Source organism: Somniosus microcephalus, chromosome 9 (assembly GCF_052327205.1).
Source record: "Somniosus microcephalus isolate GS21.2 chromosome 9, FLI_Smic_1.0, whole genome shotgun sequence".
NCBI classification, from domain to species: Eukaryota; Metazoa; Chordata; class Chondrichthyes; order Squaliformes; family Somniosidae; genus Somniosus; species Somniosus microcephalus.
In genome coordinates, this window is record NC_140995.1 from 227,144,854 (window position 1) to 227,167,045 (window position 22,192).

Genomic DNA, 22,192 nt, shown 5'->3' on the forward strand with positions numbered 1-22,192 from the left:
CTGAGCACCGGCTTTTACATTGCAAATACCGTGCATGCGCAGAAATTTGAAGGAACTGCGCATTAAAAGAAACAGGCCACGCGGAACAAAGCATAGCTTACAGGATACATTGCTCACGACCTCTGCGTTGCTGGCCCCGTACGATAACCACTACGCTACCATTCTCGTACTTTCTTCCAGTCATAAGCCTTTGTATACTGATCAACATCATTGTCAATACTAGAATGAAACCTCCCTAGCAGCCTCAAGTGAGCCAGTGAAACAATCCCAAATGTAGTAACCAGCTTACATTGAGATGGCCTCCTCAGACCCAGTTCACGGGGATGCGGTCAGACATATAACTGGCCTCCTCTGACCCGTCACGGGAATATGGTCAGACATATAACTGGCCTCCTCAGACCAGTCACGGGGATATGGTCAGAAATATAACTGGGCTCCTCTGACCCGTCACGGGGATATGGTCAGACATATAACTGGCCTCCTCTGACCCGTCACAGGAATATGGTCAGACATATAACTGGCTCCTCAGACCAGTCACGGGAATATGGTCAGACATATAACTGGCCTCCTCAGACCAGTCACGGGGATATGGTCAGACATATAACTGGCCTCCTCTGACCCGTCACGGGGATATGATCAGACATATAACTGGCCTCCTCTGACCCGTCACAGGGATGTAGTCAGACATATAACTAGCCTCCTCAGACCTGTCACAGGGATATGGTCAGACATATAACTGGCCTCCTCAGACCCAGTTCACGGGGATGTGGTCAGGCATATAACTGGTCTCCTCAGACCCGTCACAGGGATATGGTCAGACATATAACTGGCCTCCTCAGACCCGTCACAGGGATATGGTCAGACATATAACTGGCCTCCTCAGACCCAGTTCACAGGGATATGGTCAGACATATAACTGGCTTCCTCAGACCTGTCACGGGAATATGGTCAGACATATAACTGGCTCCTCAGACCCAGGTCACGGGGATATGGTCAGACATATAACTGGCCTCCTCAGACCCAGTTCACAGGGATATGGTCAGACATATAACTGGCTTCCTCAGACCTGTCACGGGAATATGGTCAGACATATAACTGGCTCCTCAGACCCAGTTCACAGGGATATGGTCAGACATATAACTGGCCTCCTCAGACCCGTCACGGAAATATGGTCAGACATATAACTGGCCTCCTCAGACCAGTCACGGGGATATGGTCAGACATATAACTGGCCTCCTCAGACCCAGGTCACGGGGATATGGTCAGACATATAACTGGTCTCCTCAGACCTGTCACAGGGATATGGTCAGACATATAACTGGCCTCCTCAGACCAGTCACGGGGATATGGGCAGACATATAACTGGCTTCCTCAGACCCAGGTCACGGGGATATGGTCAGACATATAACTGGCTCCACAGACCCTAGTCACGGGGATATGGTCAGTCATATAACTGGCCTGCATGGACCCAGGTCACGGGGATATGGTCAGACATATAACTGGCCTCCTCAGACCCAGGTCATGGGGATATGGTCAGACATATAACTGGCCTCCTCAGACCCAGGTCATGGGGATATGGTCAGACATATAACTGACGTCCTCAGACCCGTCACGGCAATTTGGTCAGACATATAACTGGCCTCCTCAGATAACTGGCCTCCACAGACCCAGGTCACGGGGATATGGTCAGACATATAACTGGCCTCCACATACCCGTCACAGGGATATGGTCAGACATATAACTGGCCTCCTCAGACCCAGGTCACGGGATATGGTCAGACATATAACTGGCTCCTCAGACCCTAGTCACGGGGATATGGTTAGACATATAACTGGCCTCCTCTGACCCGTCACGGGGATATGGTCAGACATATAACTGGCTCCTCAGACCCTAGTCACGGGGATATGGTTAGACATATAACTGGCCTCCTCTGACCCGTCACGGGGATATGGTTAGACATATAACTGGCCTCCTCAGACCCAGGTCACGGGGATATGGTTAGACATATAACTGGCCTCCTCTGACCCGTCACGGGGATATGGTTAGACATATAACTGGCCTCCTCAGACCCAGGTCACGGGATATGGTCAGACAGATAACTGGCTCCTCAGACCTGTCACAGGGATATGGTCAGACATATAACTGGCCTCCTCAGACCCAGGTCACGGGGATATGGGCAGACATATAACTGGCCTCCTCAGACCCTAGTCACAGGAATATGTTCAGACATATAACTGGCCTCCTCAGACCCTAGTCACAGGAATATGTTCAGACATATAACTGGCCTCCTCAGACCCAGGTCACGGGGATATGGGCAGACATATAACTGGCCTCCTCAGACCCTAGTCACAGGAATATGTTCAGACATATAACTGGCCTCCTCAGACCCAGGTCACGGGGATATGATCAGACATATAACTGGCCTCCTCAGACCCAGGTCACGGGGATATGGTCAGACATATAACTGGCCTCCTCAGACCCGTCACAGGGATATGGGCAGTCATATAACTGGCCTCCTCAGACCCGTCACAGGGATATGGTCAGACATATAACTGGCCTCCTCAGACCCTAGTCACAGGAATATGTTCAGACATATAATTGGCTCATCAGACCCAAGTCACGGTGATATGGAGTCAGCTGCGCAAGGCTGGGAGGACTGTTTGGAAAAAAATAACATGTGAACGTGCTGCAGGTCAGGACTTCAATCACCACTTAAACTAAAGAACGTGCTAGAAAGTCATGTAGCAAAGCAATAACATTAAAGTAATAAAAAAGGACAAGCAGCCACATGTACGTCTGCTTTGATTTGAAGTCAAAGGCTATTTAGGGAAGCATTTTAGCCCTAAACACCCATTATCTTGAGCCCTGGCAGCCAACATTGTTTGGCCAAGTAACTATAGGCATAGGTTTTCAGACCTACATTGGTCTTCTTCTTCAGACGGTTAAGAACGAGATGTACTTTGTGCCAACAGAAGAGAAACAGCAAATTACCTTCTGTACTACAGCTAGGCACTCAACAATTTTATGAATTGTACATTATGTTCCACAGGTCTTTGTGTATCACCACATCAAATCAAGGCAAAGCCCTTTGTTTGTTCAGTTGGACTGTGAAAGTACTCAATTTGCCAGTGACATGCCCAGCCAAGTGGTGCCATACCTTGTTCACAGCATGACCTTGACATGACATGGTCGAACATTTTTTTTAAAATATTCGTTCATGGAATGTGGGCGTCGCTGGCAAGGCCAGCATTTATTGCCCATCCCTAGTTGCCCTTGAGAAGGTGGTGGTGAGCCGCCTTCTTGACTCGCTGCAGTCCGTGTGGTGAAGCTACTCCCACAGTGCTGTTAGGGAGGGAGTTCCAGGATTTTGACCCAGTGACGATGAAGGATCGGCGATATATTTCCAAGTCAGGATGGTGTGTGACTTGGAGGGGAACTTGGAGGTGGTGGTGTACCCATGCGCCTGCTGCCCTTGTCCTTCTAGGTGGTAGAGGTCACTGGTTTGGGAGGTGCTGCCAAAGGATCCTTGGCGAGTTGCTGCAGTGCATCTTGTAGATGGTACACACTGCAGCCACGGTACGCCGGTGATGGAGGGAGTGAATGTTTAAGGTGGTGGATGGGGTGCCAATCAAGCGGGCTGCTTTGTCCTGGTTGGTGTCGAGCTTCTTGAGTGTTGTTGGAGCTGCACTCATCCAGGCAAGTGGAGAGTATTCCATCACACTCCTGACCTGTGCCTTTTAGATGGTGGAAAGGCTTTGGGGAGTCAGGAGGTGAAACACTCGCTGCAGAATACCCAGCCTCCTTACCTGCTCTTGTTGCCACAGTATTTATGTGGCCGGTCCAGTTAAGTTTCTGGTCAATGGTGACCCCCAGGTTGTTGATGGTGGGGGATTCGGCGATGGTAATGCTGTTGAATGCCAAGGGGCGGTAGTTAGATGCTCGCTTGTTGGAGATAGTCACTGCCTGGCACTTGTGTGGCGCGAATGTTACCTGCCACTTATCAGCCCAAGTCTGAATGTCGTCCAGGTCTTGCTGCATGCGGGCATGGACTGCTTCATTATCTGAGGAGTTGCGAATGGCACTGAACACTGTGCAGTCATCAACGAACATCCCAATTTCTGACCTTATGTTGGAGGGAAGGTCATCGATGAAGCAGCTGAAGATGGTTGGGCCTAGGACACTGCCCTGAGGGACTCCTGCAGCGATGTCCTGGGTCTGTGACCTTCAACCACCACAGCCATCTTCCTTTGTGCTAGGTATGACTCCAGCCAGTGGAGAGTTTACCCCTCGATTCCCATTGATTTCAGTTTTGCTAGGGCTCCTTGATGTCACACTCAGTCAAATGCTGCCTTGATATCAAGGGCAGTCACTCTCACCTCACCTCTGGAATTTAGTTTGGAGCAATGCTGCAACGAGATCTGGAGCAGAACGGTTCTGGCGGAACCCAAACTGGGCATCAGTGAGCAGGTTATTGGTGAGGAAGTGCCGCTTGATAGCACTGTCGACGACACCTTCCATCAATTTGCTGATGATTGAGAGTTGACTGATGGGGCAGTAATTGGCTGGATTGGATTTGTCCTGCTTTTTGTGGACAGGTCATACCTGGGCAGTTTTCCACACTGTCGGATAGATGCCAGTGTTGTAGCTGTACTAGAATAGGCTGGCTAGAGGCGCGGCTAGTTCTGGAGCACAAGTCTTCAACACGACAGCCGGGATGTTGTCGGGGCCCACAGCCTTTGCTGTATCCAGTGCGCTCAGCCATTTCTTGATATCACATGGAATGAATCAAATTGGCTGAAGACTGGCTTCTCTGATAATGGGAACCTCAGGAGGAGGCCGATATGAATCATCCACTTGGCACTTTTGGCTGAAGGTGGTTGCAAATGCTTCAGCTTTGTCTTTTGCACTCCTGTGCTGGGCTCCACCATCATTGAGGATAGGGATATTCATGGAGCCTCCTCCTCCCATTAGTTGTTTAATGGTCCACCACCATTTATGACTGGATGTGGCAGGACTGCAGAGCTTTGATCTGATCCGTTGATTGTGGGATCGCTTAGCTCTGCCTATAGCATGCTGCTTCCGCAGTTTAGCATGCATGTAGTCCTGTGTTGCAGCTTCCCCAGGTTGGCACCGCATTTTTAGGTATGCTTGGTGCTGGTCCTGGCATGCTCTTCTACAGTCCTTAATGAACCAAGGTTGGTCCCCTGGTAATGGTAGAGTGAGGGATATGCCAGGCCATGAGGTGGAATACAATTCTGCTGCTGCCCCACAGCGCCTCATGGATGCCCGATTTTGAGCTGCTAGATCAGTTCTGAATCTATCCCATTTAACACAGTGGTAGCACCACACAACATGATGGAAGGTGTCCTCAGTATGAAGACTGGACTTCATCACTGCTACCAATGCTGTCATGGACAGATGCATCTGCGACAGGTAGATTGGTGAGGGTGAAGTCAAGTAGGTTTTTCCCCTTGTGTTGGTTCTCTCACCGCCTGCCCAGCTATGTCCTTCAGGTTCGGCCAGCTTGGTCAGTAGTGGTGCCGAGCCGCTCTTGGTGATGGACGTTGAAGTCCCCCACCCAGAGTACATTCTGTGTCCTTGCTACTCTCAGTGCTTCTTCCAAGTGGTGGTAATCAGCAGGAGGTTTCCTTGCTTGACTAGTCTGTGGGACAGCTCTCCCAATTTTGGCACAAGTCCCCAGATGTTAGTGAGCAGGATCGATTGGGCTGGGTGTGCTGTTGCTGTGTCCAGTGCTGAGGTCAATGCCGGGTGGTCCGTCTGGTTTTATTCTTGCTTTTCGTAGCGGTTTTTTTACAACTGAGTGCTGCGCCATTTCAGAGGGCAGTTAAGAGTCAACCACACTGCTGTGGATCTGGAGTCACATATAGGCCAGACCAGGTAAGGACGGTGGATTTCCTTCCCTAAAGGACATTAGTAAACCAGATGGGTTTTTACGACAATCTGATAGCTTCATGGTCACCGTTACTGATACTAGCTTTTTATTCCAGATTTATTTAATTAACTGAATTTAAATTCCCCAGCTGCCATAACATAACCACTATGTCACCATTCCCGATAGGTAACTTTTCAATGCAATGGTGCAGGGGTAGTGGGGGAAAGAGAGCAAGAATAGAACTGAACACTTCTTTCTTGTGATCGTAATAATTGGTAAACAGATATAAAACTATGGGATAAGGAGGAAGAGATTTGAGTTGAAAGATTTTTCATAAGTTAAATTTCAAATAGCAGGTGAAACTAAATCATCTACGAAAAACAAACAACAGGCTTGGATTTGTACACAGCATCATGCCTCAGTGCTTCACATATACTTATAGTGACCAACCATTTTGTGCACAGCAAGACCTCACAAACAGCAATGACATAGATGGCAAATTATTCTTTGGAAGCCCTGGAGGTTCTGGGTGGGAGGGCTTCAGGCTTTTCCAAATAGTGCCGGGAAATTTCAACATCCACCTAAACCACTGGCACAGGTTTTCTGATGGCTGGGTGGCACAGTGGGTTAATGTAGACCGTTCACCTCTAGGACCTATGATCAAATTCAGTAATGGCCTGAAAGTTTCCTTCCTTTGATTTATTACAATGGTGAAATGAGTTTAGCACTTGGCAGCTTTGCTCAGGAAAGCAATGAAGGTGGTTGGTGTGAGGAATGGAAATGTTACACTTGTGCCGTGTCCTCAAACTGGGGTTATGGCGCATTACTGGGACACAGGGAGTTTTACTCTGTAGCAAACGCAAAGATAAATACAGGCAAGGGTGGCCACTTGGTCCTTCTAGCTCATCCTTCCATAGAAACCTACAATCCACCCATCACAGCACCTAGCTCCCTCTTCAGTGAGCTTTACCTACCCTACCTGAAGACTATTCCAGATACAGATCACTCTTTGTATGAAGTAGTGCTTCTTGACATTAGTTTCGATCTTTTACCCATTTGTACCTACCTCTGGTACTGCAGTGTCTCTGTCTCTATTTTTTCAGACAACAGCTGTTGATGATTCTGCCATTCCCATTTACACCTCCTCTAGACCCATCTTTTGTTTCTTTACTTGTCCCATTACTATCTCCTTTTGCCTCGCACCCTCATCCCTTTTGTCTTTTAATCACTCCTGTCTTCCATCCTATCACAGACCTTCCCTTTTGTACTTTCCTTTCCTCCCCTTTCCCTGCCCCTGCATTTGCTTAAAACCGGTTACATCTCTAATTTTTTCCAGTTCTGACGAAAGGTCATAAACCTGAAATGTTTCTCTCTCCACAGATGCTGCCTGACCTGCTGAGTATTTCCAGCATTTTCTGTTTTTATTTTGGGCACTGCAGTTATGGTTTAACTTCAGTGCTCAGCGTTGACCTTTTCTATTTCATTTAGTATTGTTAGCTCTGTAAGGTCCCCTCTCATTCACCTTTTCTTGATGAGTCCAAGTCTTTCCACCTGCTCAGAAAAGCAATAAAGATGGTTGGTATGAGGAATGGAAATGTTACACTTGCGCCGTGTCCTCAAACTGGGGTTATGGCGAGGGTGGTGCAGTTGATGTAGTCTACATAGACTTCAGTAAGGCTTTTGACAAAGTCCCACATGGGAGACTGGTCAAGAAAGTAAGAGCCCATGGGATTCAGGGCAATTTGGAACATTGGATCCAAAATTGGCTTAGTGGCAGGAGGCAGAGGGTGATGGTCGAAGGTTGTTTTTGTGACTGGAAGCCTGTGTCCAGTGGTGTACCGCAGGGATCGGTGCTGGGTCCCTTGCGGTTTGTAGTGTACATTAATGATTTAGATATGAATGTAGGAGGTATGATCAGTAAGTTCGCAGATGACACAAAAATTGGTGGAGTGGTAAATAGCGAGGAGGGAAGCCTCAGGCTACAGGACGATATAGACGGGTTGGTTAGATGGACAGAACAGTGGCAAATGGAATTTAACCCTGAAAAGTGTGAGGTGATGCATTTTGGGAGGACTAACAAGGCAAGGGAATACACAATGAATGGTGGGACCCTAGGAAGGACAGAGGATCAGAAAGACCTTGGTGTGCATGTACATAGATCCCTGAAGGCAGCAGGACAGGTAGATAAGGTGGTTAAGAAGGCATATGGGATACTTTCCTTCATTAGCCGAGGCACAGAATATAAGAGCAGGGAGGTTATGATGGAGCTGTACAAAACGCTAGTTAAGCCGCAGCTGGAATACTGTGTGCAGACCCGATTGAGGTGTACAAAATTATGAGGGGCATAGATAGGGTCGAGAGAAAGGAACTTTTCTCCTTAGTAGAGGGGTCAATAACCAGGGGGTATAGTTTCAAGGTAAAGGGCAGGAGGGTTAGAGGGGATTTGTGGAAAAACTTTTTCACCCAGAGGGTGGTTGGAATCTAGAACTCACTGCCTGAAAGGGTGGTAGAGGCAGGAACCCTCACAACATTCAAGAAGCATTTAGATGAGCACCTGAAACGCCATAATATACAAGGCTACGGACCAAGTGCCGGAAAATGGGATTAGGATAGGGCTTGATGGCCGGCGCGGACACGATGGGCCTCTTTCTGTGCTGTATAACTATATGACTCTATGATCATTTCCTATTAACTCAATGCTCTGATACTTGGGATTAGCCCTTTGGTACTTCCAGGGTTTGGGGTATTTCCCTGGTGCTACATTCAAGGCATGCCTGACCAGAGCATTATACAGCTTTAACACGACTGCCTCAGACTTCAACTCTACTGATTTATCGATTGCAGCTCTGCAATTGCTGGACGTATCGTCATTGTTTCGTTCATTATCACTCCCAAATCTCTTCCAGCCTCTCCTTTAGCCAGTTTAGCGCTATTCACCATGTCCCCCCATTTTTTCCTCCCAGACTGATCGATACTCAATTTCATCTGCTTTACTTGCCCACTTGCAAATATTATCTATCTCTTTCTGTAACTGCTTGTGGGTTTCAGCAGACTTTATTGTCCTCCTTCCTCAGTTTGATATCATCTGCAAATGTGAGCAAAGTGCTTTATGTTTCTAAATCCAAGAAAAAAAAGCACTTGCATTTCTACAACGCCTTTCACCTCAGGACCTTCCCAAGTGCTTTAAAGCCAATTAAGTACTTTTGAAGTGTAGTCACTGTTATAATGTAAGGAAATGCAGAAGCCAATTTGTACACAGCAAGCTCCCATAAACAGCAATGAGCTAATGACCAAGTAATCTGTTTTTTTTAATGATTCTGATTGAGGGTTAAATGTTGGCCAAGGCACCTGGGAGAACTCCCCTGCTCTTCTTCGAATAGTGCCATGAGATCTTTTATGTTCACCTGAGAGGGTTTAACATCTCATCGGAAAGACGGCACCTCTGACAGTGCAGCACTCCCTCAGTACTATATGGGAGTGTCAGCTTAGGTTACGTGCTCAAGTCTCCTGAGTGGCATTTGAACCCACAACCTTCGGACTCAAAGACAAGAGTGCTACCATTAAGGTCCAGGTTGTTTATGTGGTTCAGAAACAGTAGGAATCCAAGCACTGATCCCTGGGGTACTCCACTCAGTATATCTTCCCAACCCAGCATCACTTCCTTAACTACTATTCTCTTTCAGCCAATTCTTTATCCACCTCAAGTTTCACCTAGGAAATCTTGTTCCTGTGTTCCGAACAGGAGGCCATTCACCCACTCGAGCCTGTTCATTTAAAGCGCGGCTGATCTGTACCAAGGCTTCTTCGGCAGCACCTCCCAAACCCGTGACCTCTTCCACCTAGAAGGACAAGGGCAGCAGGCGCATGGGAACACCACCACCTCCAAGTTCCCCTCCAAGTCACACACCATCCTGACTTGGAAGTATATCGCCGATCCTTCATCGTCGCTGGGTCAAAATCCTGGAACTCCCTCCCTAACAGCACTGTGGGAGTACCTTCACCACACGGACTGCAGCGGTTCAAGGCGGCGGCTCACCACCACCTTCTCAAGGGCAACTAGGGATGGGCAATAAATGCTGGCCTTGCCAGCGACGCCCACATCCCAAAAACATTTTTTTTTTTTTTTTTTTTTTTAAATCCTCAACTCCATTTAGCCGCCTTGGTTCCATATCCCTTAATACCCTTAACCATCAAAAATCTATCAATCTCAGTTTTTAAATGTTCCTAGCCTCAGCAGCTTCATGGGGGAGTGTTCCACATTTTTCACTACCCTAGAATGATAGCAGAACGGAGAGGTTATACCTATCAGGAAAGATTGAACAGGCTGGGGCACTTTTCTCTCGAAAAGGGAAGACTGAGGGGTGACCTGATAAAGGTCTTCAAGATTATGAAAGTGTTTGATTGGGTAAACAGAGAAGATGTTTCCACTTGCAGGTGAGACCAGAACTGGGGGCCATAAATATAAGATAGTCACTAATAAATCCAATAGGAAATTCAGGAGAAATTCTTTACCCAGAGTGGTGAGAATGTGGATCTTGCTGCCACAGGGAGTAGTTGAGGCGAGTAGCGTAGGTACATTCAAGGCTGAAGCTAGATAAGGACATGAGGGGGAAAGGAATAGAAGGATATGTTGATGGGGTTCGATGAACAGGGATGGGAGAAGCATAAACACCAGCATGGACCTTTTGGGTCGAATGGCCTGTTTCTGTGCTGTAAATACTTGTCATTTGTTATCACCCCTGAACGGCCTAGCTCTAATTTTAAGGATTGCCCCGTAGTTCTGGGCTCCCCCACCATAGAATCAAACAGCACAGAAGGGGTCTATTTGGCCCATCATGCCCATGTCAGCTCTCTGAAAGAGCTATCCAATTAATCCCACTCCCCCGCTCTTTCCCCATTGCCCTGCAAATTAGGTCGGTATTTTTCACATGGTACATTATGTAAGGATTTCTGGAAATCTCGGTGCACTATATCGTAGGGTTGACAACATCCATCTAGCGTATCACTTTCTAAAAAATGTCTAGGAGCTATTTTCGTACAGGTAATCCTCAAGTTTGTTCCTAATGATCCATTCTATTATTTTGTCAGCTACTGCAGTGATTCAGGTTTGATTTCTTGTCATTCTGGATTATAGGAACCGCATCAGCTTATTTCCAATGCAGTAAGACATCAGTATTCACAATGTTACCACGAGGACTGTCCGCCGTAGCTCAGCAACTAGCACTCTTGCCTCTGAGTCAGAAGGTCGTGGGTTCAAGTCCCATTCCAGAGACTTGAGCACAAAAATCTGGGCTGACACTCCAGTACAGTACTGAGGGTGTGCTCAGTGAAAGCAGGAGGGGGAGGAACATGAGAGTGTACATATTGTGATACACAAGGTATCACAATTGTGTGCGACAGGCTGGATGGACCAGGAGGTCTTTACCTGTCCGTCATTGTTCGTATGTTTATATCCCTGTCTGAACAAGACTGGCCACAGTCACAGAATTAGAATGGCCATGTCCTGGGGGCTGATAGCAACGGGTCCTACTGAGGGAGTGCTGCACTGTTGGAGGTGCCTTTCTTTGGATGAGACGTTAAACCGAGGCCCGTCTACTCTCTCAGGTGGATATAAAAGATCCCATGGCACTATTTTGAAGAACAGGAGGGGAGTTATCCCCAGTGTCTTGGCCAATATTCATCCCTCAATCAACATCACGAAAAAACCCCAGATTATCTGGTCATTATCACATTGCTGTTTGTGGGAGCTTATTGTGTGCAAATTGGCTGCCGCGTTTCCCACATTACAACAGTGACTACACTTCAAAAGTACTTAATTGGCTGTAAAGCACTTTGGGACACCCTGAGGTCGTGAAAGATGCTGTGTAAATGCAAGTTCTTTCTTTTTTCTTTTATCACTTGCTAGAATTTGTTCTTAGTCTCACTTAGCACCTAGACACCATCTGCATAGATATTAGTTTTATTAGCGTGTCTAGAAAACCCAAGCCAATTATATCAGTCGTTAATGTTAGTTGTCGACCCCCAGCCCGTGACAGGTGGCATGCTATTAATTTCTTCCCTGGTGAATACTTCCAGGAAGTAATCCTCAGCAAGCACATTTACATCCTTAAGCAATCCCAGTTCTTCTTTGCTATTAATCCATTTAGAGTCCCACAAGCCTGCTAGACGCTGATAATTGGCAGCAAAAGTGGAAGAGCATTTCACTCTCCACAGTCTGAATAACCTAAGCTCTGTAGTTTACTACCAGAGAGATTTGAACAAAATTCAACTACCGACTTTCTTCACTTTATTTAACATGGACATGACGCTGCCCTCAAACAAAATCAAGTTCATGATTGAGCACCATAAACACGTTTCTGCAGCTGGTCATGACGACCTTGGTCTTAATGCCAACTTTCACTGTGCTGACATGCTCTTGTGTAAAACCAGGGCTCCACATGGTCACTATCTGATTGGGCACGGCTGCCTAGTTTTCAACTTGGCCGCTGCACTGCCAGATGTGAAGGTTTTAAACCCACTGCCAGTCTCGTTGTTACAGTCCTACAGTGAGTGTGTCGCGATATCCCATTCTGTGAAACGAGCATACAACCAAGGCTAGGGGGATGTGCAGCCCTCCCAAAAGAAATTGGCGCATGCCTATTTCTTTTAAGCTGCATATTATTTCCTCTCCCTTCCTGTTAAGCTCCTGGCACCTTACAACCATTTCACAGCCAGGACAGCATGGCTGGCAAGCAAAGTGCAGTCACATTTCTTTCGGTGTCAGGTCTTGAGACAAAGTACAATCCTGCGGTTTGGGGCAGATCACTTTGCACTTTCCCATCCCTCTCTGTTGGGAAGTGCCCAGTTCAGGGTTCAGCACTCAGCCTGTTGACTGGCTACCAGCCTCTTGAATTAACCTTTTCATATCCCTTGAACCATCTCTCCTCCTCTAGAGAGTGGTTTTCATCGTCTGCCAAAAAAGGCTTCTCCTTCGGACAATGCATCTTCACTTCTCTCCCGCAGCCTGTTTCTGCACTTGTGTGTGTGTGGGGGGGGGGGGGGGGGGGTGCGGGGGAGGTGGCAGGAGAAGAGACGGCAACTGGATCAATAACATCACTGGAATAGGCCTGAAAGCTAGCTGTCAGTGCACCATCTCGGTTGGAAAATAGCACGCGGCTTTAGGATATGCACAAGCTGGTGAAAATAAAAATACTTTTAAACAGGAGCTGGGGTGGGGAGGGAGGTGAATTAATTAAAAGGCAGCATTCCACAGGGTATAACAACAACAACAACCTGTATTTATATAGCGCCTTTAATGTAGTAAAACATCCCAAGGCGCTGCACAGGAGTATTTTAAGACAAAAAGATTTGACACCGATCCACTTAAGGATAAATTAGGGCAGGTGACCAAAAGCTTGGTCAGAGAGGTCGGTTTTAAGAAGCGTCTTAAAGGAGGAAAGAGAGGTAGCGAGGCGGAGAGGTTTAGGCAGGGAATTCCAGAGCTTAGGGCCTAGGCAACAGAAGGCACGGCCACCAATGGTTGAGCGATTATAATCAGGGATGCTCAAGAGGGCAGAATTCGAGGAATGCAGATATCTCGGCGGGTTGTGGGGCTGAAGGAGATTACAGAGATAGGAAGGGGCGAGGCCATGGAGGGATTTGAAAACAAGGATGAGAATTTTATCGAGGCGCTGCTTAACTGGGAGCCAATATAGGTCAGCGAGCACAGCGGTGATGGGCGAACAGGACTTGGTGCGAGTTAGAACACGGGCAGCCGAGTTTTGGATGACCTCAAGTTTACGTAGGGTGGAATGTGGGAGGCCAGCCAGGAGTGCGTTGGAATAGTCAAGTCTGGATGTAACAAAGGCATGGATGAGGGCTTCAGCAGCGGATGAGCTGAGGCAAGGGCGGAGACGGGCGATGTTACGGAGGTGGAAGTAGGCGGTCTTTGTTATGCTGCGGATGTGTGGTCGGAAGCTCATTTCGGGGTCAAATATGACACCAAGGTTGCGTACAGTGTGGTTCAGCCTTAGACAGATGTTAGGGAGAGAGATGGAGTCAGTGGCTAGGGAACAGAGTTTGTGGCAGGGACCAAAAACAATGGCTTCGGTTTTCCCAATATTTAATTGGAGAACATTTTTGCTCATCCAGAACTGTATGTCGGACAAGCAGTCTGACAATTATGTGCAATAATCAACAGAAGCTATAGAGGAACCAGAGGCCTACCCGCGAGCTACAAAGGAAAACAGCAGAATTGCTAACAAGACAGCGAGGCAAAACTCAACATCCAATTTAAACAGTCACGCACAAACAAAAAAAGGATGTACCTGCTCGGTGAGCCATCTTCACACAGATTTCGATCTTTTTATGCTCCTCAAAGCAGAGGCCTGAGATTCGCCGTGGTAACATCCCTCCATCTGACCGGATGAACTGACTGAGCAGCAGCACGTCCTAGTAGGAAGCAACAAGAGCAAACAGCTGACTCCTAGCCGGTCGGTACGAAAGGGGTCACGTAACATAGGAACGGGAGGAGGCCATTCAGCCTCTCTAGTCTGTTCCGCCATTCAATTCAATTATGGCTGATCGGTTCCATAACCCTTAATATCCTTACCTGACAAAAATCTATCAATCTCAGTTTGGACCTATTCAATTGACCCCCAGCCTCAACAGCTTTTTGAGGGAAGAGTTCCAGATTTCCACTACCCTTTGTGTGAAGAAGTGCTTCCTGACATCGCCCCTGAACGGTCTAGCTCTAATTTGAAGGTTGTACCCCCTTGTTCTGGGGCAACAAATTTATTTAACTTTAGCCTCGAAGCAACATATAGTTCAATATAGTCTGAGATTTATCGCGTTTCCGACACATTGCACACAACAGATCGTCACATCCACAAACTGAAGTACATGACTTCAGGAAGATGGAGGCAACATATGCTTTTGCCAAGGGGCCTGTGAAACCGTCATTCTTGTCTCCTAGATTCAATGCATGTGGGAGGGCACGCAGTTTTGCTCACAGATCACTACCTGCAGCCGAATGCCAGGAGGAGCCGGCTGCTGCTGCTGCTGCCTTTTCGGACTTTTCCTGCCTTGTTGAGAAATCCCCCAAGCCTCTGCTCTGCCCCTTTCCTCCTTGCTGCAGCTTAGATCGGGAACTGAGTGGAGCAGGAACTGAATTTGCGGTTGTATCACTCTGCGGTGCTCAAACTTTTGTGCTGCAATGTTCAGTTCGACACCATTTTATTTAAAAATTAAAAATTGTGCGCTATGGGGCCAACTTTGAATTAAAACTTCCTTGTGAAGTCTCGATAAATCCTTTAACCGAAGGACTTCCTTGGAAAGTCTTTAATGTTAATTAATAAAATTTTGACACATAAATACAAACAAATCCTCCTCTTCCATCTCCCTCCCTCAACCACCCTGCTTTGGACAAAACGCAGGATGATCCAGTGTGTGAAAATCTTCACAGGTGTGGGCATCACTCCTCGGTCGATCCATGCTAAAGACAAACTCAGGATGTCCTTTGTCTTCCCAGCTTGGCGCTTTGTCCTTTAAATGTAGCTCTGTCCAACTGATGAGTCTGTGCACATCTAAAAGGCACAATCTACTCCTTTCTAAGATTCATTTCCTCAGCTTGAAGCTCGAGTAACTGTTTTTGGTGACCGGAAAGTCCATCAAAAGATGAGTAACTTAGAATCATAGAATGATATAGCACATATGGAGGCTGTTCAGCCCATCGTGCCTGTGCCGGCTCTTTGACAGAGCTATCCAGTTAGTTCCACACCCCTGCCCTTTTCCCATAGCCCTGCAAATTTTTCCCCTTCAAGTATTTATCCAATTCCCCTTATGAAAGTTACTGTTGAATCTGCTTCCACCACCCTTTCAGGCAGCGCATTCCAGATCGCAACAACTTGCTGCGTAAAAAAAATTCTCCTCATCTCACCTCTGCTTCTTTTGCCAATTACCTTAAATCTGTGTCCTCTGGTTACTGACCCTCTTACCAGTAGAAACAGTTTCTCCTTATTTATTCTATTGTGGAACTCCCTCCTTAACAGCACTGTGGGAGCACCTTCACCATACGGACTGCAACAGTTCAAGAAGGCAGCTCACCGCCACCTTCTCAAGGGCAATTAGGGATGGGCAATAAATGCCGGCCTTGCCAGCAATGCCCACATCCCAGGAATTAATTTTAAAAATTCTATCAAACCCCCTCTAATTTTGAACACCTCTATTAAATCTCCCCTTAACCTTCTCTGCTCTAAGGAGAACAATCCCAGCGTTTATAGTCTCCCCACGTAACTGAAATCCTGCATCTCTGGTACCATTTGTTCAGGGGAAAAAGAAATTTCATCTATTTTTCTTTTAATGGCTTTGGCTAAAGGAGGAACTCCCTGCTCTTCTCACAGTGCCATGGGATCTTTAGCATCCACCTCGAACTTCATTACAGGATCTTGGTGTCTGCCCAAGTTACGTACTCAAGATCGAGAGTATGGCTTCAACCCACAGCCTGCTGGATCATTAAGGGGGATTGGGGAATGCTGAGCCAAGTGAATCGAGTTAACGGATCTAAAGCTAGGCAGCAATAGGGGCACTAAAACTGGCATCAATGTCCAACAGCTGTGGGGTGTGGGGGAAAGCAGGATAAGAGGAGAAAGAATTAGCCAGGTTTCCCACTCTGGATCACTTCAACAAATACTTTCGCTTAAATGCATCCATGAACGGACAAGGGGTGAGAAAAGGATTGGCTTCACTTCAAACAGCCTGCCTACACTCACTCCAGCTCACATCTAAAGCAGGGTCACTTGGACCAGATAATGAGTGCAGCCACACCGCCAACATGAGTCCCTTGCTTTTTGTGGTATATATCAATGATCTTGACTTGAATATAGGGGGTATGATTAAGAAGTTTGCAGATGATACTAAAATCGGCTGTGTGGTCGATACTGAAGAAGATATTAATAAATTGGTCAGATGGGCAGAACAGTGGCAAATGGAATTCAATCCGGAGAAGTGTGAGGTAATGCATTTGGGGAGGACTAACAAGGAAAGGAAATATACATTAAATGGTAGGACAGAGTAGTGTAGAGGAACAAAGGGACCTTGGAGTGCATGTCCACAGATCCCTGAAGGTAGCAGGCCAGTTAGATAAGGTAGTTAAGAAGGCATACGGAATGCTTGCCTTTATTAGCCGTGGAATAGAATACAAGAGCAGGGGGGTTATGCTTCAACTCTTTAAAACACTAGTTAGGCCTCGGCTAGAGTACTGCGTTCAGTTCTGGTCACCACATTACAGGAAAGATGTGATTGTACTAGAGAGGGTACAGAGGAGATTTACAAGGATGTTGCTGGGAGTAGAGAATCTTAGCTATGAGGAAAGACTGGATAGGCTTGGAACAGAGGAGGCTGAGGGGAGACTTTATTGAGGTGTATAAAATTATGAGGGGCCTAGATAAAGTGGAAAGAAAGGACCTATTTCCCTTAGCAGAGGGGTCAAAACCCAGGGGGCACAGATTTAAAGTAATTGGTGGAAGGTTTCGAGGGGATTTGAGGGGAAATTTCTTCACCCAGAGGGTTGTGAGGGTCTGGAACTCACTGCCTGAAAGGGTGGTAGAGGCAGGAACCCTAACCACATTTAAAAGTACTTGGATGTGCACTTGGGATGCTGTAACCTGCTGGGCTACGGACCAAGAGCTGGGAAGTGGGATTAGGCTGGATAGCTCTTTGTTGGCCGGCACGGACACGATGGGCCAAAATGGCCTCCTTCCGTGCTGTAACTTTCTACGATTCTATGAGTCATGGGGAGGGCGAGCACTGGCCAATTCCATTCCCCATCCAAAACTACTAGTTACCAATCTGAAACAATTACTTGCCAAATCGGCCAACTTCTGATAACTAAAAAGAGTGTCTATTTGGCAGTGGTCATCGAGGCTTCTTCTCAACTATACGTTTCCCTCACTCAATCACTCTACCTTCCCCCGCAACCCGACCCGCAAGATTCTTAATCAGCACACCATCCCCTTAACTACATTGTCTGAACCCAGCCACTTTTCTCCTTTCTTTAGATATTATTAATTGACCCCCATCTTTATTCCAGACCTTCTGAGCTCTATTTCCCAGTACAGACAACCTCCGCCTCGAGATCAGTGACACAGCAGTTGCAACAGATCTCCGACAAGGTAAATTCCTCATATTTTGTGCTCTATACAGACACCCGCCTCTAAGCTAGCTAACCAGCTTTGCAATTCTTTTTTTTATTAGATAATTTTAGGGCTCAGCTAGCAAAATACTAATTTAATTTAAAAGCCAAGGGAAGTCCAGCACCCAATATTTGAGCAAGGAAACCGCTCCCATTGTTCGCTGCAGTTAAACATATTTACTTTGCATTCAGCGCTGCCACATTCTTGAGAGCTTGCCAACCTCAGCTGGACAGGAGATTTCTAAAGATGCCAACATTCCAGAATTTGAGGTAAATATCTAGTTAAGCCTTTCTTAAAGTGAAAGGATAGCTTAAAAAGGTGAAGGAGGGAGGGGGGCAAAAAAAGTCTATGGTCTGCAAATAAAGCAGTGATTGGTTTACTCGAGGTACTTTTATCCTCGTGTTTAAACGGGATCCTGTTTCAGGACCACACCGTTTGAGCCCTGCTCTCCCGCACTGACTTCGGGCAGCCGGTTTCCGTGGGCAAGTTGGGCTCGGATTTTACATAAATACGTGGGTCCGGCTCCCTGCGTTTACACTGTTAAGACTAGGCTATAGAAGGTTAAGAGGTGATCTAATTGAGGCGTTTAAGATGATTAAAGGAGTTGATAGAGTAGATAGAGAGAAACTATTTTCCCTGGTGGGGGAGTCCAGAACAAGTGTTCAGGCGATGTCAGGAAGCACTTCTTCACAGAAAAGGGTAGTGAAAATCTGGAACACTTTACCCCGAAAAGTTGTTGAGGCTGGGGGGATCAATTGAGATTAATAGATTTTTGTTAGGCAAGGGTTACGGAACCAAGGCGGGTAGATGGAGTTAAGATACAGATCAGCCATGAGCTAACAGAATGGAGGAACAGGCTCAAGGGGCTGAATGGCCTACTCTTGTTCCTATGTTGCCTTATCCTGGCAGCGGGATCGGATTTATGATGCCACCGGGATAAGTGAGCTGGAATTGTTTCGGTTACGGAGAGCAGCCGACAAGAGGGAGACCTGGCATCTCGTGGTTGACTGCGCTCATTATAGGGCAAAAGCCCCCTCAGTGGATTAGCGCACTGCGTTGCCAGCTCTGCGATTTGGGTTCCAATCCATCCCAGTCTCATGGGTTGAAAGTAGTCTGTCACAGCGTAGGCTCGGAGTGTCAGCCCAGTATCCAGTCAGAACTTGATCTGGTGCAGAGGGGGAAAATTGGATCACGTGTCGATGCGTGTGAACTTCAAATAATATTTGCGCTTATGTCAAAATGTTTTAAAGCCTTTCGCACAATTAATTACTTTTGGCGTGTAGCGGCTTGTTACGTCGGCAAAAGATCTTATCACAAGACATCCTGCTTTGGACTTTAACTGGCGGGTGAAAAAGCTCCTGATCTCAGATACAAGTTGACGTAATAAAACTCACTACGCACTTGGTTTGAGCATAAAGCAAGGCTTTAATCAACTTATTTCAGAACATGGAAGTCTAGTTGTATCCACTAGCTCCCTTGTCTTTACAAAATGTCCCTGGCAAGCTGGGGCCATCGCCCGAGTATTTATACTCCTTGGACGGCGCCACCAGCTCGCCGTCCAGTGTTATTTCATAGGTAGTTTCTCGATGATGAGATTTATGACACAAGTCCTGCATGTTTTTCTTCCCAAGTTGATCTTTTAAGAGCTCCGCCATCTGCTACAGCAGCGGAGTAGGCGCGAGGTGTCTGGAGTACCCACCGAGCGCTCGCTCTTTATTTCAGCCCACCCTTCTTCACGTCATCAAGGTTCCTGTGCTACTCGGAACCACAGAATAATAGAACTTTACAGCACAGAAGGCGATCATTCAGTCCAGTGTTTCCCCAACCTCCTGGGATCTATTATACAGATAAAGTGGATCCTCTCTGCTCTCCTACTGACTCTGTGATACAGAAACAGTGGGTCGATCTGATCTCCACCCGGTGTCTGAGATATAGACACATGCGGCCGCTCTGCTCCCCACCCAGGGTCTGTGATATTGTGTCAGCCGTGGCTCAGTTGGTAGCACACTCACTTCTGAATCGGAAGGTTGTGGGTTCAAGTCCCACTCCAGGAACTTGAGCACAGAATCCATACTGACACTCCAGTGCAATACTCAGGGAGTGCTGCACGGTCAGTGGTGCCGTCTTTTGAATGAGACATTAAACCGAGGCCCTGTCTGCTCTCTCAGGTAGACATAAAAGATCCCATGGCACTATTTCAAAGAAGTGCAGGGGAGTTATCCCTGGTGTCCTGGTCAATATGCACCCCTCACCACTGAAACAGCTTATCTGGTCATTATCACATTGCTGTTTGTGGGACCTGGCTGTGCGTTTCTTACATTACAACAGTGACTACACTTCAAAAGTACTTCATTGGCTGTAAAGCACTTTGAGACGTCCTGAGGTCATGAAAGACGCTATATAATTGCAAGTCTTTAAGGTTATGCAAGAAACTTGAAGCTATATATTTTTTTTAAACATAAAGGCCTAGAAATTGGGTTGAGGCGCCAAAGTGGCGGCAAGTTCGCCTGGGCGCTGATTTTTGCGCAGCGTTCGGAGCATTAGCGAACGTCAGAAATTCAGTTTCAGTGCCCCTCGAGGGACACGGGGCGAGGCTCGAGGCGCTCCGCGTCCCTGTTAGGGCGCTGAAACTGAGTATCGCAGCGCAACGTGCCGCAGCGTGCAGTACTGCAGGCCTTCCTCCCATTGTTAAGGGGGAGGGGCCTGCAACAGCGCGATCCGCGAGTGCCGGCAAAAGAGCCCGGCACCGAGGAGAAGTGCCGGGCTCTCGGGAAACAGCCGGCAATGCCGTGGGGGGGGGGGGTGGTTGGGGGGGTCAGGAGGCCGGGGACGGAGGTGCTGGCAGGTGGCCGCCCCGCACCTCCACCTTAACTTGCGCCACTGCCGGCACAGCAAGGCCCCCGTGAACTGGGCGCGGGTAGCGAACGGCGCTACAGCGGCGTTCGCTACCAAATATCGCGATCGGGGCGCTAATGGGGTGCTGTGCACACCGATGACGTCATTGGTGGCGGCGCGGCGCAACAGGCTAACGCCACCATTAGCGCCCCCGCTGAATATCGCGGGAGGCGCGGCCAGTGGCGCTACAGCCACTGACTGCCCTCTTTAGGCGCTAATAGGTGGCGCTACATACCCAATTTCTAGGCCAAAGTCACATATTTCTTCATCATCATCTCATTATATCTGTGGGCTGGAAGGTGGAAATTACCGAATTAGCCACGTTGCTTTTAGTTTAGCACAGATGGACAGAAGTCGTACCAGGACAGAACGTTTTCAGAAGAAGCACTCAAACTCAACATTTACAGAACACCCACACTGGTAAAATCCAGCACTTCCCATTGCCTCCCTTTTGCTTTCCATGAGTAACTGCACTACACCCTGCAGGTGATGGTACACCCTTGGCTCAGTCGGGTGTACCGCCACCTCTGGGTTAGAAGGCTGTGGGTTCAAGCCAGGTCAGTCCTAAGCAGCAAGTTCTCCCCCACATGTCCTGGACAACACTGCACTCTCAGAAAATATCACTCGAGATAGAAAAAAAACTGGTCGTTCATCTCAAGGCTGTTTCTGGTACAGCCTTACAGGACGACAATCGCTGGACTTTACAAAGTAACTCGTTGTCTATGCAGCCCTTCGAGCCTGCCCCACCACTCAAAAAGATCATGGCTGATCTTCGACCTCAATTCCACTTTCCTGCCCGATCCCCATATCCCTCGATTCCCTTCGAGTCCAAAAATCTATCAGTCTCAGTCTTGAATATACTCAACGACTCAGCATCCACAGTCCTCTGGGGTCGAGAATTCCAAAGATTCACAACCCTCTGAGTAAAGAAATCCCATCTTATTTCAGCCCTAAATGGTCGACCCCTTATCCTGAGACTATGGCCCCCTAGTTCTAGACTCCCCAGCCAGGGGAAACACTCGGCATCTACCTTGTCAATCCCCCTCAGAATCTTATATGCTTCAAAGAGATCACCTCTCATTCTTCTAAACTCCGGAGAGTATAGGCCCAATCTACTCAATCTCTTCTCATAGGGCAACCCTCTCATCCCAGGAATCAATCTAGTGAACCTTTGTTGCACCGCCTCTAAGGCAAGTATATCCTTCCTTAGATAAGGAGACCAAAACTGTGCAC

The 22,192-nt window shown here is 47.5% G+C and overlaps 1 protein-coding gene across 2 annotated transcripts in view; it reads right to left on the reverse strand.

Annotated features, from left to right (window-relative positions):
- mrps18a (mitochondrial ribosomal protein S18A) overlaps window positions 1–22,192 on the reverse strand; it is a 107,560-nt gene that overhangs the window by 69,317 nt on the left and 16,051 nt on the right. For both annotated transcript variants that reach the window (XM_085997957.1, XM_085997956.1), the window contains exon 4: window positions 14,201–14,324. In XM_085997957.1, the coding sequence (XP_085854083.1) occupies window positions 14,201–14,324 (124 nt within the window). The remainder of the gene's footprint in view (window positions 1–14,200; window positions 14,325–22,192) is intronic.